We start from the raw sequence: 14,835 nt of genomic DNA, 5'->3' as shown, positions 1-14,835 counted from the left end.
TCTGCAGTCACAGCAGTTTCGGGGTGGCTCCTTTCGTCGCTCCAATACTAGAGGACCTTTAAGAGGCCAAAACACACAGCAAACACAGTATAATAAAGGAGGTACACAAACTACCTACAATAAACAGAACAGGGGTGGATACCGTGGAAACAACATCAAAGGCAGAGGATGAGGAAACAACAATTCCAGATCCTCTGGGAGCTCATGTACTCCATTACACGGTGCAGGGACTATGGATAGCACAGCAAAAGAGGATGCACATCAACCTTCTGGAATTGATGGCAATCTTCATGGCAATGAAGGCTTTCAAAGTACACTTGTGCAACAAGGTCGTGTTGATCCGGACGGACAACATGACTGCCATGTACTACATACAAAAGCAGGGAGGTACACACTCTCCACAGTTGTCTCATCTGGCTCAGAGCATGTGGAAGTGGGCCATTCAAAGGAACATCTTCCTCATGGCGGAACACCTCCCGGGCAAAGACAACCAGATGGCGGATCTGCTCAGCAGGCACAGCCACCAGATGCACGAGTGGGAGATACACCCATCAGTACTCCAACCGTACTTCCAGCAGTGGGGTCATCCACAGATAGACCTGTTCGCCACAAGGGAAAACGCAAAATGCCAAAGCTTCGCCAGCAGGTGCCCACATCCACAGTCATAGGGCAATGCGATATGGATGAACAGGTCAGGCAAATTTGCGTACACTTTTCCCCCAGCACCTCTAATACCGCTAGTGGCAACACTCGATGACACTCATCCTGGTTGCTCCAATGTGGGCACGCCAACCATGGTACACCACGTTTCTAGAACTATCCGTGGTACCGCATCAAAGGCTGCACCTCGCACCCAGGCTTTTGACGCAGAGCCATGGCGACATTCAACATTCAGCATCTAGATCCCCAACAGCTCAACCTGGCGATCCGGCTCCTGCAGTCTTAGAATTTGGCTACCTCAACTTGCCGCCAAAATGTATGAATATCATCAAGGAGGCAAGACGGCCCACAACCAGAGCATGCTATGCGGCTAAATGGAAAAGGTTTGTCATATATTGTAACAACAATGACATTAACCCACTGGATGCATCTATTCAAAACATTATCTGTTATTTGTTGCACTTATACAGATGTAATCTGGCGTACAGTTCCATTCGTATGCATTTATCCGCAATAGCAGCTTATCTTGAAAACAGGCAGCACCTCTCACTATTCAGAGTGCCTGCCATTAAGGCTTTTCTGGAAGGACTCAAAAGAGTGATCCCTCCCAGACACCTACCTTCACCAGTCTGGAACCTCAATGTGGTCCTCACCAGACTGATGGGACCACCTTTTGAACCTCTACACTCTTGTGAGATTCAGTTTCTAACCTGGAAAGTGGCTTTCCTAGTAGCCATTACCTCACTACGAAGAGTTAGTGAACTCCAGGCATTAACCATTCAAGAGCCGTTCATACAAGTCCACGCAAATAGTTGTACTACGCACCAACCCTACATTCATGCCTAAGGTGATTTCACAGTTCCACATGAACCAAACCATAGAACTGCCAGTTTTCTTTCCTAATCCAGAATATGTTGCAGAGAGATCCCGGGTCAGACTAACTCAAATCTGTGTCATTCCTGCATTCCTACACTGGAACATTTTGTGACGCAATTTGGAGAGGTGCTATGCTATCAAAAACAGTTGTTCTCTTTGTTCCGCCAGTGATAAAAGCTATTTGTCAGCATGCTGAGAGCCTCCGAAGCGCATCATTAAGTTGCTACCAGTGTCCGCAGCTAGGACCGATATTAAGGGGTCAAAAAAAGATTGATAGATGTCCTGATTCAAACCGACAGACCCTGTACAACTCTGTGAGGCTTATGGTGGGTAGGCCCTGCTCTCTGCAGACGCAGGTAACTTTTAATTCAATGGCAGTGTGCCACCTGTGAGCAGCACTATCCCAGCAGAGCACATTTGAAAAAAAGTGGCACTTTAACCCATCATATGTGGGGTGATTTCTAATATTTATCTTTAGAAGGACTTTTCAGCATGATTTTGATTGCACTTAAGTTTCACTCAGTGTCACACATAAGGCATGGAATGTCACACATAAGCATACTTGAGCCATGGTAAAGTCACACATAAGCAATGTGAAACGTGCCAGCTGTGTTCCAGGTGCGTTGCCAAAAGTTCTGTGGGCCAAATGCGAAGGTGTGGCGGCCTACCAGTACTTTGAGAACCACTGCTCTATAAAGTACCCTGGCCATAATATGGTGCCGATTTAAGATGTTATTTCCACAACCACCACAGCACTCTCTAAGAACAGTCCTAGAATAGGCTATAGACTCGTACTTTCAAAAAGTATATTTCTGATCTGGTTGAAAAGCAGTGCTTTGCTACTCTGAAAGTGAAGAAAAGGGATGCCTCTGCAAAATGAAAGACTGGATAAAGCCTTAAACTTAAAACATGTGCCTCCCCCCTCAAAAATCTGAGACAAAACCATTAGCTCAAGGTCCTCAAAACTCCTATCCACCATTACTAAGAAAATCCTATGTATGTGCCTCGGAAGGAGATACTTGACAGCAACGGTACACAAAAGTAAATGGTTAGGTTGGAGAAATTATAAGAGAGGGTTTGAACATCCAGCACAGCAAATCAGAGCTAGGTTTTTCTTTTTTAATTGCGGTATTGTAGTCCTGAAGTTATAACAGAATGACTAGACTGCAAGTACAAGAAAAAGACGACGATTCAAGAATAAAAGAATGTATCATAAAATGGCACTTGAATGAATGCAGGAAGTGCGATTTATTTTGGATTCACTTGATTGCGCTCACATTTATTTTTACCAGGCAGGCTTCTTTTCCTTCCTGAAGTTTATAAAATGAATGTATCCTTCACATGATTCTTCATAGAGGTTAAAGCTGTCAGTTTGTGTCTTTTGTAATGGTGATGTATTTCTTAAATAGTTAATGACCCAGTTAAGTTTTTATCATTGTACCCTTCAAAGTAATTCATCTTCATGCGACTAAATGAAGATGATCACCCCTTTCCATCTACTCTCCTGCTGTCCCTTTCCATTTATGACATCTTGAGCAGAGGTGGAACTTCTGATGAGGTCTGTACGTACTCTATAAATGTAAATTCAAACATGGTTCCTATAGGGCAAATCTTGTTCCAGATACCCAGAACTTGGCATGTGTGATCCTACCAGTGCCAAATGTCATGGGGTTGGTCAGTCCAGTACCTGCAGTTCTAGTAGAGATGTTGAAGGGGGGGCGGGAGGGGGGGGGGGGGGTAGGAGAATTGGCAGATGAGGGGATCCGGTGGAATGAGACACGTTTTGTGTATTTACAGTGATTTTAACATGTAGGGTTATCACTGAACCATTTGGCCTGAAAGGGTACACATTCTGTTACCAATGCTTCCCTTTATGATGAAACATCCAGCACTTGGGCCAACTTCCCTTACTCTACTGTGTGTCCGAAGTTGGGTGACGACCAATTGTCTGAAAATCAAAACAAACAAAACTGAAGTGGTACTTTTTGGCAAGGGCACCTCACCATGGAACTTCACCTGATGATGGCCAGTCATCCAAGCCAAGCATCTAGGAAGCAAGGTAGACAACCAACTTGCGATGACCTTCCAAGTCAACGAAGTTGACGACCCTACCAAAAATAGTTTACAGTTAACATCTGCAGAACCGTCGACCAGGCCTGTATCACTAGCAGGTTGGGCTACAGCATTGCACTCTGTCATCATCACCGTCCAACTGACCTGAAGACTCCAAAACATACAAAAGGCGGCAGCCAAATTCAGTCGAGCTCCCACCCTGCATTCACATCACCTCAGAGACTTCAACTCACCACCCATACATACAAAGCATTGCACAACCTAGACTCCTCCTATCTCAACAGCATCATATATTTCCACAATCCTACCAGAATCCACAACTTGGCCAGCCTGCATATGCAAAGCCAGAGTGGAAGGTAGTGTTTTCTCCTACCTCACTTCTATAGTCTGGAATGACCTACCTCCAAACATCAGGGCCACTTCCTTAGTCCTTGAATTTCACAAGAAATTCGAGATATATGGCGCTTTACCTAGGCCCCAGACATGGCCAGCGCAGCCCCGTTCTATTTGAGCCAGGATACCCTCCCAGGTGAATTATTTGCTCTACATGGAAACAACCTAATATAACAGTGTGTGATTGGCGTGAACTGATACTTACTGTTTTTTCTGTTCTTTTATCACCTAGACTACAATAACACCATATGTTAGTGAATGTCAGGCTTTACAACACATGCTTTTACCGACAATGCTGTTGTAATGTAAATTTGAATTTCTAATGCACCCAATAGCTAATTGGGTCCACATGATGTGGAGGCTCTCTTCCCACTTCTCAAGCCCACTGGCAAGAGCTTTCTGTATTAAAGTTTGGCTCGAATCCTTGGCAGCCCCTGTAGGCTGTGCTCTGTGGTGGTACAGGAAACAGAAGGTACTAGGGATATCCACCCTTGTCACCCATACCCCTGGACCGTCAGAAAACAATGTTAGGTAATTTTGGGCATCAGTATCAATAGATTTTTATATTCACAGCATCTGTCACTGTACAACATGAAAGTGTAAATGTACAACACACCGAGTGCACACTGAGCAAAGATTTCCTCTTGTTATTAACTTCGATTGATGTGGCGAATTAGAGCGAACAGTCCTCACTGTGGAAGTTCTTCGTACTTTGTGTGGACCATAGAATCTTCGGCCTGTCTGTCATTCCCGCCTCTTCTACGGAGTAAAAGACAGCTGTGCTCCACTTGTGCGACGAAGTAGGAAGCCTACTCCTGAAGCCTTATTATAAAACCAGGGTTCTTTAGGTAGAATCGGAGGTGAGGACATGCATGGACTTCGAGACCAGTACATGCCAATTAAGCACACATGCAGATACACCGGTATCGCGGGAAAGGAGACGCCTTAAAAATAGGGCACCAACTGTTCTAAAATCTCTGCATTTTCGAGTGGAACCGTGCTTCAGTAAACATAAACGTACAGCTCTAAATGAAACAAAAGAAACTTTTACATTCTAACAGATATATTTTAATGAGGCAGGATGCATGAACCGTTTGACCACTCGATTCAGGAAACATTAAAACCCCCAAACACAGACAATATCCTTAAACGCATGTTTAATTTAATCCCCATACACCAGGACACAGTAGTCTCAAACGTGTTTGCATTCTCTTGTCTTCTCAGCCTTTCCTGCTCTTAACCACCCAAGCAAATATCAGCTGTCTCAGTGCCCTAATTGTTCTGGGTGAGTGATGAGAGGTAATGCACCTGTTACGAAAATCCCATGCACGCCAGTGTAAGCCTATTTGCATTCTTTTTTCTCTCCAGGATACGCCTTCCTCCTGTTCCAAGACGAAAGCTCTGTCCAGGCTCTTATTGACGCCTGCATCGAAGAGGACGGAAAGCTCTACCTGTGTGTATCCAGCCCCACCATCAAAGATAAGCCAGTGAGTAGGAGTTTGCCAGTATGCTACAGCTCCGTGCAGGCCTGATGGCTGATTTCATACATTTAAAACGCTTTGGAATTTGAAGAATCATAGCGCTATGCTTTTTGTTCCATTTCAAAGCCTTAAAAAAGAGTTACAGTTGAAATTGCGTATGTTGTTGGCCACTGAATACATCCTCACTTTCGATTTGCTCCCGGATCATCACTTTTTTGATTCCTACTTTTATGGGTCTTAGGGTCGACCGTTACTGGTAATTTTTGTGGCCAATGACTTCAGTAGAACATGCTGTCACTGACTGGTTTACTGATGCTATTATGTAAAATTTTGTGTTTTTCCTGAATATAACTGCACATTCATTAGCAGCGCCAAAAAATATTGGCACGACGGCAAGAATCGTTGTTTTATGCCAAAACGAGTTACGCGACCCCCAGCAAAAACATAGCTATTCAAACAGGCATACTAGTGACCTCTTAGCCTAACCATTCAGAGAAGCGCCAAGAAACCAATCTGGTGTACGTGCACAATACAAGTAAACTTTAACATAACATAAAACTATTTGATGGACTATACGCACGTTTCATGTATGTTAAATATATTGATTGATCCATGAACACTAAGCCTCTCAGTAGATTCTGTTTGTGTGCAGAAGTCTCAACCTGGTTCTGTACAAACCTCGGTAAAGGCAGTATTTTGGAATGGCTTCTCTGCCAGATTTCCACACCAACATGCGTTAGTCTGTGGGGTGATTGAAAAATTCGCCAATCCCTAGTAGTCTGTCAATAACTCTAGGCTGTGTGCGATTGGCAGAGTTTGGCGCAGGAGTCTGCTCGTGGAAGGCCTATAGTCCCCTGTAATAGTTTATTTTCACTACTTCCCAGTAGTGCTCGTTGAGCCTTCTCCTTGCAGAAACTGTCAGTAGTAGTAGTTTGGTTAATGGGTCTGAACGGAGGTGGAGGAGGGGGTTAATTTGACAGTGTGATTGATACAATAATGAGGACCCAGCACACCAGTGGAACTACCATGAGGCGGGGATAGGTCAGCGATGGTGCAAAGTATTGTATAAATGCCACATTTAACAATGCTTTTGGTTGCCACTTTTTGGAAAGTTCAAAGTATTTGTTTTCCAAAGTGCAGAATGCTTTTAGAAATAGCCACATGGATACTGCTTTCACCTGGTTTGTGCTTTTGTGGTGCACTAGATTAATATCTGCTTGGAAGAATAACTATTGGGTTAGAAAAGGTTGTAATATCTCATCAGGCGGGGGGATGGGAATTCATTTATTTGGTGCATTCTCTACTTCTTTATCAATATACATCGTCTAAAAAAAAAATACCTAAATTGTCGTCGTACTATGACACCTGCCTTTTAACTTTGCATTCTTATAATGATTATATAATGTCTTTCATTCATTTTAGGTTCAAATTCGTCCTTGGAACCTGAGTGACAGTGACTTTGTGATGGACGGCTCCCAGCCTCTTGACCCACGGAAGACTATATTCGTGGGTGGTGTTCCTCGACCACTAAGAGCTGGTATGATCAACTTATTTTTGAAATCCACTACCTATAGATACCCAATCACGGTCTTAAATGCCATTAAACCCTTTTTAGGGTGAGCCTTCGTGATGCACTGCGCAGCAGTGCTCGCGCAGGCGAGCCGTTTTGGTGGGGTTTTCAAAATGGACCTGGAAATTCCACACGCTCCTCCGTGTTCATTTCCTATGGTCCATTTTGATTGGGCTTTGCGTGTGTGCTGTTTTTTAACAGAACCTGCAATAGGCCATAGGCAATTGCGTAGCTCCGCCTATGGCCTATTTGTGTCTGTTACGCGCACCAAAGCCCATATGTTTTCAATTATCGCGCCCACACGGGCGCAATAATTGAAAACATATGCTTCGCAGTGGTGCGCGCGCCCACACCACTCGCTGGCTTTTTTTTTTTTTCTACATCAGCAATCGCAAAAGAGATCGCTTTCAGTGCTGATTGTTTGTATTGCGTCTCCCGTTCTTGGCCTCTGACTCATTGCTAAATCCCCGCATAACTGTAGCTGGATTTATTGTGCCAAGGGCCAAGAGCAAAATGAAGCAGAGAGCTATGCTATCCGACGAGCGCCCTCACTTTTAATCAGGGTTCGCAGGAGCGGAGTTCTCGCCTCTGCCCGAGTGTGCGTGGTTCATCGCACCCCACAAAGACCACAGAGCTGTAAAGTGTCACAAGGTGAGCGCTTCGGTTAAGTTCGATGGCTGAGACATGTCTTGCATGAAGTAACTAAGCAGCAAAATCGTACTTAAGTGACAAAACGCACAAGCTGTGCACCCCAGCTTCCGCTCAGTGCATCTCACGCGACAGATTCAAGTGCCACCCGGAACCAGCCAATGTCACATTCCATGCAAGCAAGACAGAGCCACATTATGGAGCAAACGGGCCACCCAACCCTGCAGCTTATTTTAGACATTATTGTTAGCGGCACATTCTGTTAGTTAACCTGCTCTCGCGCGTCCCCTCTCCCCCGGAGTGAACACTGCCACTCTGGGCGGGGCACACACAACCTGCTGTCTAGGAACAATCGTGCCAGGCACATTTCTCAAGGGCCGTCAGCCAAGCACTCAACAGCCCACAACAAAGCAATGCAGAAAATGGCGATCGATGAACTGTGCACTAACCAGTCAAATTTGTATGTAAAACTCAATTTGTGTATAATGAACACTCATCCGGCCATGGTGGCTGCTCGTGGGCCAGAGCCAGCACGAGAGCTGGGGCAGGGACAAGGCAGTGTTCACGGGCATGTAGGTCACTGCAAACAATGTCCGCGGCACCCGCAACATGGGCTGTGTGGTGGACAAGGCGCATCGAACAAGGTAAACCAACAATGACTGATAAATGCCGAAGCTTCTCCGTGCTGCAGGCAAGGGGGGAGCCAGAAGGGTGGCCGGGTGTACGTGCTCTGGGGCCAGCTCCACAGAAGGGTCCAAACGTGCGATGTTAGAATCCGGGCTGTTTTTGGCAATACTGCGCCTCGTTTGCGCATGATTTTTTTTTATTTCAGCACAAAGGAAATAGGGGATTTAGTGTTTTAAAAAAATGTTTCATCTTGCATGGAAACTTTTCCCCATCTGTTTTAACCTCCGACATTATTACTTCTCTGCCACTTATACCCCCATCTGTCAACAAGTGCTTGTAATTTTATTACACTGTCCTGTAGTTTATGTAGAGTTGGTATTACCTTACAGATTTCCTTAATGGACTGGATAAACGCTAATGCTATTTAAACTAGGCTCCTGCTCTCTCAAACACAGCTACAGCCAGACTACTATTTCTGTACAGGCAGCTTGACCCAGGCCGCTGCGCTCGCCCAGCCCGTCCAAGGAGAAACCGGAGCAGGGACCTGAGGGGGAAGCCAGGTCGGGGACTGAACCAGGATTTATAATCAGCTCACCCCTTTTCTTTCATATTGCTATTAGGCTGCACAAATAGCCTGCAGGCTTTCATTTGGTATCTAATTTACAAGTAGTCACAAGGAGACTGGTGCGCTGGTGGTGGCCTGTGGGGCAGTGCATCTGGATAGGCTAGATTGGGCGCTAAAACCAAATTTAAACAAGGTCGGTGGTGGCAGAGAAGGTTGGATCTGCAGCGTGCCATCCGCGTCCCCACCGTGCCAGTCTTACAACTGCAGTTGTCATTTACGATACCAACCTTGCCAGTTAACAACCAGCCTGCACATCGCACTACGCACTCCTAGTACAACCTTCCCATGCTTCACGTCCGCAGCGATCGAAGCCCGAATTAACATTCTTTTAATACCCAATTTAATGGTGCTCAATTTATCGACCTCAGAAGACTGAAAGACTGGCCCGACATTTTACGGGACCCTACTAGAAACCTGTCGACAATTTATCACGGATGGAGTTTAACTCACCGAGCAGCATACCATAACAGCACGTGGGGTGGACTAAAAGGGATGTGAGGAACAAACAATGACCATTCCTTGTGAAATAAATTCACCATAGTTTCCACCTTAATAGCACACATGACTTTGCTCTTCAGAGCACCACACAAGAAAAGGTCGTAGCAAGTGTGCAAAGCCCTCCTTTCTTTTAAAGGGAGTTTGAAAACGTGTGCTGATGTTTTCCATGCATTTATTTTTATAATGTTCCTGGTGAAAACATTATTCTTCAATACCAAATTAAACCTCACATTAATACATTCAAAAATTGCCATTTCACCTAGTTGATGCCCAGCTGACACGTGTAAAATACGCAAGATGATGGACGGAATGTTGCACAATGGCACAATTCCAACTGGTATCATCTAGAGAACAAGGATTGGCATAACCAATGGGTCTCGGTGTAACATGGATTAAGGCCCAGAGTGGCTTCTGGAGGGCGCATCATGTGCATACTCCTTATCTAGTTTGAGTGCTATCCGCTCACTGGGACGCAGAGGACTGACAGTGGTAAACCTTTTAGAGTGGCAAATCAGGCTTTAATACCTACCCCATCTGCAGAGCTCCTTCGGGACATTCCAGGGATTTTTGTAATGAATAAGACGTTTGGTCGGAGAGAAGAAAGAGGGGTCCCTTTGAAAATTATGGAGTGTTAAATATCCTTTTTTGGCCAATTATCCCTCCCCCAAACACAGAAGCAGGATTTTGCTTGAGCCCCAAGCAGGACGAGGCCTCAATATTTTGCACTCTGCACTGTGCATTTTATTCTTTCTTCCACAACCCCAGAAGTTTCTCCTCTTGCTGTAAAGGGAAAAAATAATTTAAATAACTTTAACCTTGTTTTAACTGCTTCTGTTAACTTGGCTTAGAACTCTACCCATGAAATATCATTGTCTGTATTTCTTTAAAATCTCTATCAATACTATGCTGGCTGTATTATTTCTCGTTTTATTTTATGCAGAATTACAATGTGTAATTCTAGACATGTAATGATTTACATTTTTTGAACATGAATTACAACAGGTTAGCAGGAGGTTTAGGAGGACAGGTTCTCTTTCTTTCATACCCTTTTTGGGATTCTACTGACAAAAGAGCCGTGCTTAAAATCGACTGTAGCAATACACAACTACTCTCTGCAATTTTAGTACAAGGATGGGGAAGAAACTTGCAGCCAATTTTTCTCTACCAGAATCCAGGTCCCGCACCAGTAGTGACCCAGAACCTCATCTGTGGTCCAGGGTTGGGGTACCACAGCCAGCTCCCCTTTCAACAGGGTTGGACCCAGAATCGGGTGAAGTTACACAGCCTGCCTGGAAAAGTTGCTTCGAGAGCCGACCTTGAAGGAAGGAGCTGGCAGAAAGCTGAGCATGGTACTGGAGTTGCCTTTGTAGAAAGGCGGCAAAGGACATAGCAGAGGAGTTGATGAACTATAATGGCCGCTGTAACAGAGCAAGACCTCATGACGCTAGGTGAGGTCCAAGTGACCTGAGTGCGTGTACAGCATGAAAGTGCCAAGGTTTAGGGGCCTTCCAGAAGATTCACAAAGTGTTCAGTGGGTGAACCCACTACAAGAAGCTGGCACATAGTTTTGTTATGTAGCCTCCAAACGTGCCAAAGCCCATATATTTTCAATTATCGTGCCCAGACACGGGCACGATAATTGAAAACACATGTCTCGCAGTGGCGTGCGAGCACACTACTCGCGGGCGTCCCTGGGTATGGTTTACTGCTCGGCATTGATGTTTGAAGGACACACAAGAGGTGTATTCGGGCGAAACCTGGAGAGTGGAGAGTACGTGTTTGGCGTTGGGTATGTGAGGAGCAATTTAGGGGAGGAGGGAGGTGGATGGTTAGTTGTTACAATGGTTAGATAGTTTGGATGGCTAGATGGCAGGGGTTTTATTACGTGATTTGCGCCCATCTCATGAGAGCGGCCTTTTCCACACACAGCGATAGCTCGTGTGTTTGCGCAGGAGTAGTATCGCCTGAGTGCATCTAGGTGGATATAAAAGACAGAGGAGGGGTTCAGCGGCAGCGCACAGCCCATGGCAGACATGTGTGAGGCCACCACTCTGCCTCTAGGTTTGGTTAAAAATGGCATTGATTTGTTGATGATTATCAGACTTTGTGAGTTTACAGGGCTCCAGTGGGCAGTGATAATCCACTTGTATCTTACTGCTCATTCCTGTGAGCTGCCGCCACCGCCTCCCCAGCTGCCATTCCAACCCACCAACACCCCTTAAACATCATTCTTTCCTACCTCCTGACACTGGTTTCGACGCCTCAAGTGCGCACTCTCTTCCGGTCCATTTACCTTGCTGTCTTAGTACAGAAGAGGTTCATGGCACTCGTCACACGCTATGTCCAAACTGCACCCATCACAGCATGTTCTGATGCCCCCCCCCCCCACCTTAGTAAAGTTCTGTATTATTTTATGAACTGCACTTGGAACTTAAATTTACTTTTATCCCCGTTACAAAAAAACTTTTATAACTTAAGTTCACGTGGAGAATTGTGGCTCAATGGTTAGAGCGGCAGACCCTGATGCAGAGGTCTAGCCCGGGACCAGGGTTCAATTCCCGCCTCGGCGGGTCTTGGGCTCATAAATTCCACGGACCTGATCATTCTTGCATCGGTGCCTATTCCAATCATGGAGTCCCACTCTGCAACTCTGGGCAATAGCTTGCTTAATCCCCACAATGGCCCCCACAACGCTAAGGATGCCTGGCCTCCACCTTGGGGGTGCCCAGGAGTGGACGCCTCACAGGGAAAGCCAGGATGGGTTTCACAGCGGTATTCGTACAAGCGCATTGAGACCCTTGCGGGTGAGTAGTGCGCTATACAAGTATCAATTTACATTTACATTTACACCATGTCAAGCAGGTATGTTTCCATCACGGAGGACGTGTCTCAGGAACACCTTCTTATCACGTAGAGCATGTCTTGTTTGGCGATTGATGGCTGCCCCTCAGCTTGACATTGGCAGTAGTTTTTTTCTCTACGAGTAGTATTGTATTTGTTTAAAATTTGCACGTGGGTGTGGATTAGGTGTTATTTTTATAATTAGTACCTTTAATGCACAACTTTGAGGTTAGAGTATTTAGTATATAGTGTACACATGCAGCTTAAGAAAACTACAGTGTACACACCTCAGGTGCTCACCTATAAATTACTTCAACACATATCATAACCTGAATATTGCTGTGGTTATTTGACTTCCCAAGCTTTCCAATTGATAAGAACACCTAGGCATACCAGATTACATTACTACATAACACAAGGACACCACAACGCAAGGACAATTCCTCAGCCGTATTCATGGAGGCACTATTTTCTCGAATTGGTTTGTCCTCCCTGCTGTTGCAGGCAGGACAGACTCTCTCCTTTTTTTTTTTTTTTTTAAAGCACGCATTTGCAATGCAATAGGTCTCACATTTGCAAGAGTTTAAGCTATTGGCATTGTAAATGACATGGCCTTTTAGTTATCTGTTTTAAAAACAACACATAAATAAAAGGCATTGTCATTTACAATGCTAATAGCTCAAACTCTAATAAATGCGAGACCTATTGCATTGAAAATGCTTGTTTTCCTATATTACGTCCATTCAACTGGAGTTGTAGAATACCTTTTTTTCTTAATGATTTTAATTAAAGAAGGCAGTCTTTTTTTTTTTTATAAAGAAAGGCTAGTCTTTGTTTTTTATCACTAAATATGAAGATTTGTACAGTCACTTACAGTGGGTGCCTTCGTAGTTAGGTAATGTGAAATGCGCTTTTTAGGCTCACTCACAATTTTCGCCTGTCTGAGACGATGTGCACAACATATCGCCAAAAGAATTATACAGGTACTTAAGGTTATAAAGTGCCATACATATTGATCAAGGGTAGAAGTTCTTGGTGTCCCAAACTTTGTGTTTCTTGATCTAATTTACATAAGGGTTTTGTTGAACGGTAGCCTGAATCCGTTGGACACAGACACCAATCGTGGCATTTAACTAAGGGCATTGCCTTTATGATTTACCTTTTGGGCTTCCTTTAATTTCAGTGACTCTAACTGTAGGTATCCTTAAGCTTCGTTTTGGAATTTTTTTTGGGGGGGAGGGTCAGTGAGGATGCAATGGATTTGCAGTACCTGTTCATGTCAGTGCTCGATACAAGCAGAATACAGGCCTGTTTTCCTTCGTAAAGGAAGGTAATAATTTCAATGACAAAATGGGCACTAATAATCCTAATATAATACAGAATTACCTCTCAAAAAGTAAGGAATAAAAGGCTTGCTTTTAAGTGTTTTTCCTCAACAATGGTCCTCACTGCGGTGGGGCAATGGGGAATGGCCATATGCTCCTGGTTTATTGAAGAGTCCCATCTCTTCAGAAGGAAGTATATCCGTGAGACTGGTAGTGCAGAGTACTGGCGCTGTAGGACGCTGCTCCTTAAAAAAATACACATCCATAAATTGTTATGTATGTATAGGCGTTCTTATATAGCGCAATACTGTCACCCGACGGGCATCCTGGCGCTTAGACTATTATGACACAGAACAGAATTTTACCAGCTACCAATCTATTTACATTTATATAACCATTTGTCTATCCATGGGCTATCGGTAGAGGCAACTGAATAATTAGCTCTTACTGCAAACTGCTCTAGTATTGAAAATGCTTTTTGTTGCAAATTGTAGCTTTTTACTAAGTGTAACAATACTGCTTCATTTGTTACCTAGACTCCAGTGCACTAAACTCTCATAGTATCGTCCATTAAAAATGTGTTTAGTATTTTGTACTGCATTCATTCACCGCAATGTTAATAGTGCATGCTAACCTTTTAGGATATTTGATGGTAGAGTTGATTGCCAATAAAGGGAAATTGCTAATGATGGCTGTGCTCTTGTTGTAGTGGAACTTGCAATGATCATGGACCGTCTGTACGGAGGAGTGTGCTATGCTGGTATCGACACTGACCCTGAGTTGAAGTACCCAAAAGGAGCTGGAAGAGTGGCATTTTCTAATCAACAAAGTTACATAGCTGCTATCAGTGCCCGCTTTGTCCAGTTGCAGCACGGAGAGATAGATAAACGGGTAAGAGTTGTACACTCAATTTCTACTATTCATTTCTCCTTTAACTGAAGCAAAAGTTTGTTTGCTTTTTACATGGATGTGCTTGCGATCAGTTTTGTAGCTGAAAAGTAAACAAATTCAATATCTATGCATTCCCCATAGCTCTTTATTTTTTTAAGGTTGATTCAGCACAGGCCTGACGAAAGACTCTCTGAATCTGAGTCCACACCAGTCCTTATGTTTGGTCAGAGTGACTGTATTTTAGATTTACGTGATGTAATACATTCCCGCATGTAGGTTTGAGATTGGAATAGTATCTTCTCAAATTGTATAACAGTGGTGTTGGCC

General features: G+C 44.3%; 1 protein-coding gene across 2 annotated transcripts in view; it reads left to right on the top strand.

Moving 5' to 3' along the window:
- Positions 1-14,835, top strand: part of CPEB4 (cytoplasmic polyadenylation element binding protein 4) — a 388,153-nt gene that overhangs the window by 321,640 nt on the left and 51,678 nt on the right. For both annotated transcript variants that reach the window (XM_086931574.1, XM_086931573.1), the window contains 3 exons: positions 5,371-5,489; positions 6,906-7,020; positions 14,327-14,508. In XM_086931574.1, the coding sequence (XP_086787700.1) occupies positions 5,371-5,489; positions 6,906-7,020; positions 14,327-14,508 (416 nt within the window). The remainder of the gene's footprint in view (positions 1-5,370; positions 5,490-6,905; positions 7,021-14,326; positions 14,509-14,835) is intronic.

This window comes from Lissotriton vulgaris, chromosome 7 (genome assembly GCF_964263255.1).
Source record: "Lissotriton vulgaris chromosome 7, aLisVul1.2, whole genome shotgun sequence".
Taxonomy (NCBI): Eukaryota; Metazoa; Chordata; class Amphibia; order Caudata; family Salamandridae; genus Lissotriton; species Lissotriton vulgaris.
The sequence above is the reverse complement of the archived record's forward strand: the minus strand, read 5'-3'. Positions and strand labels throughout refer to the sequence as shown.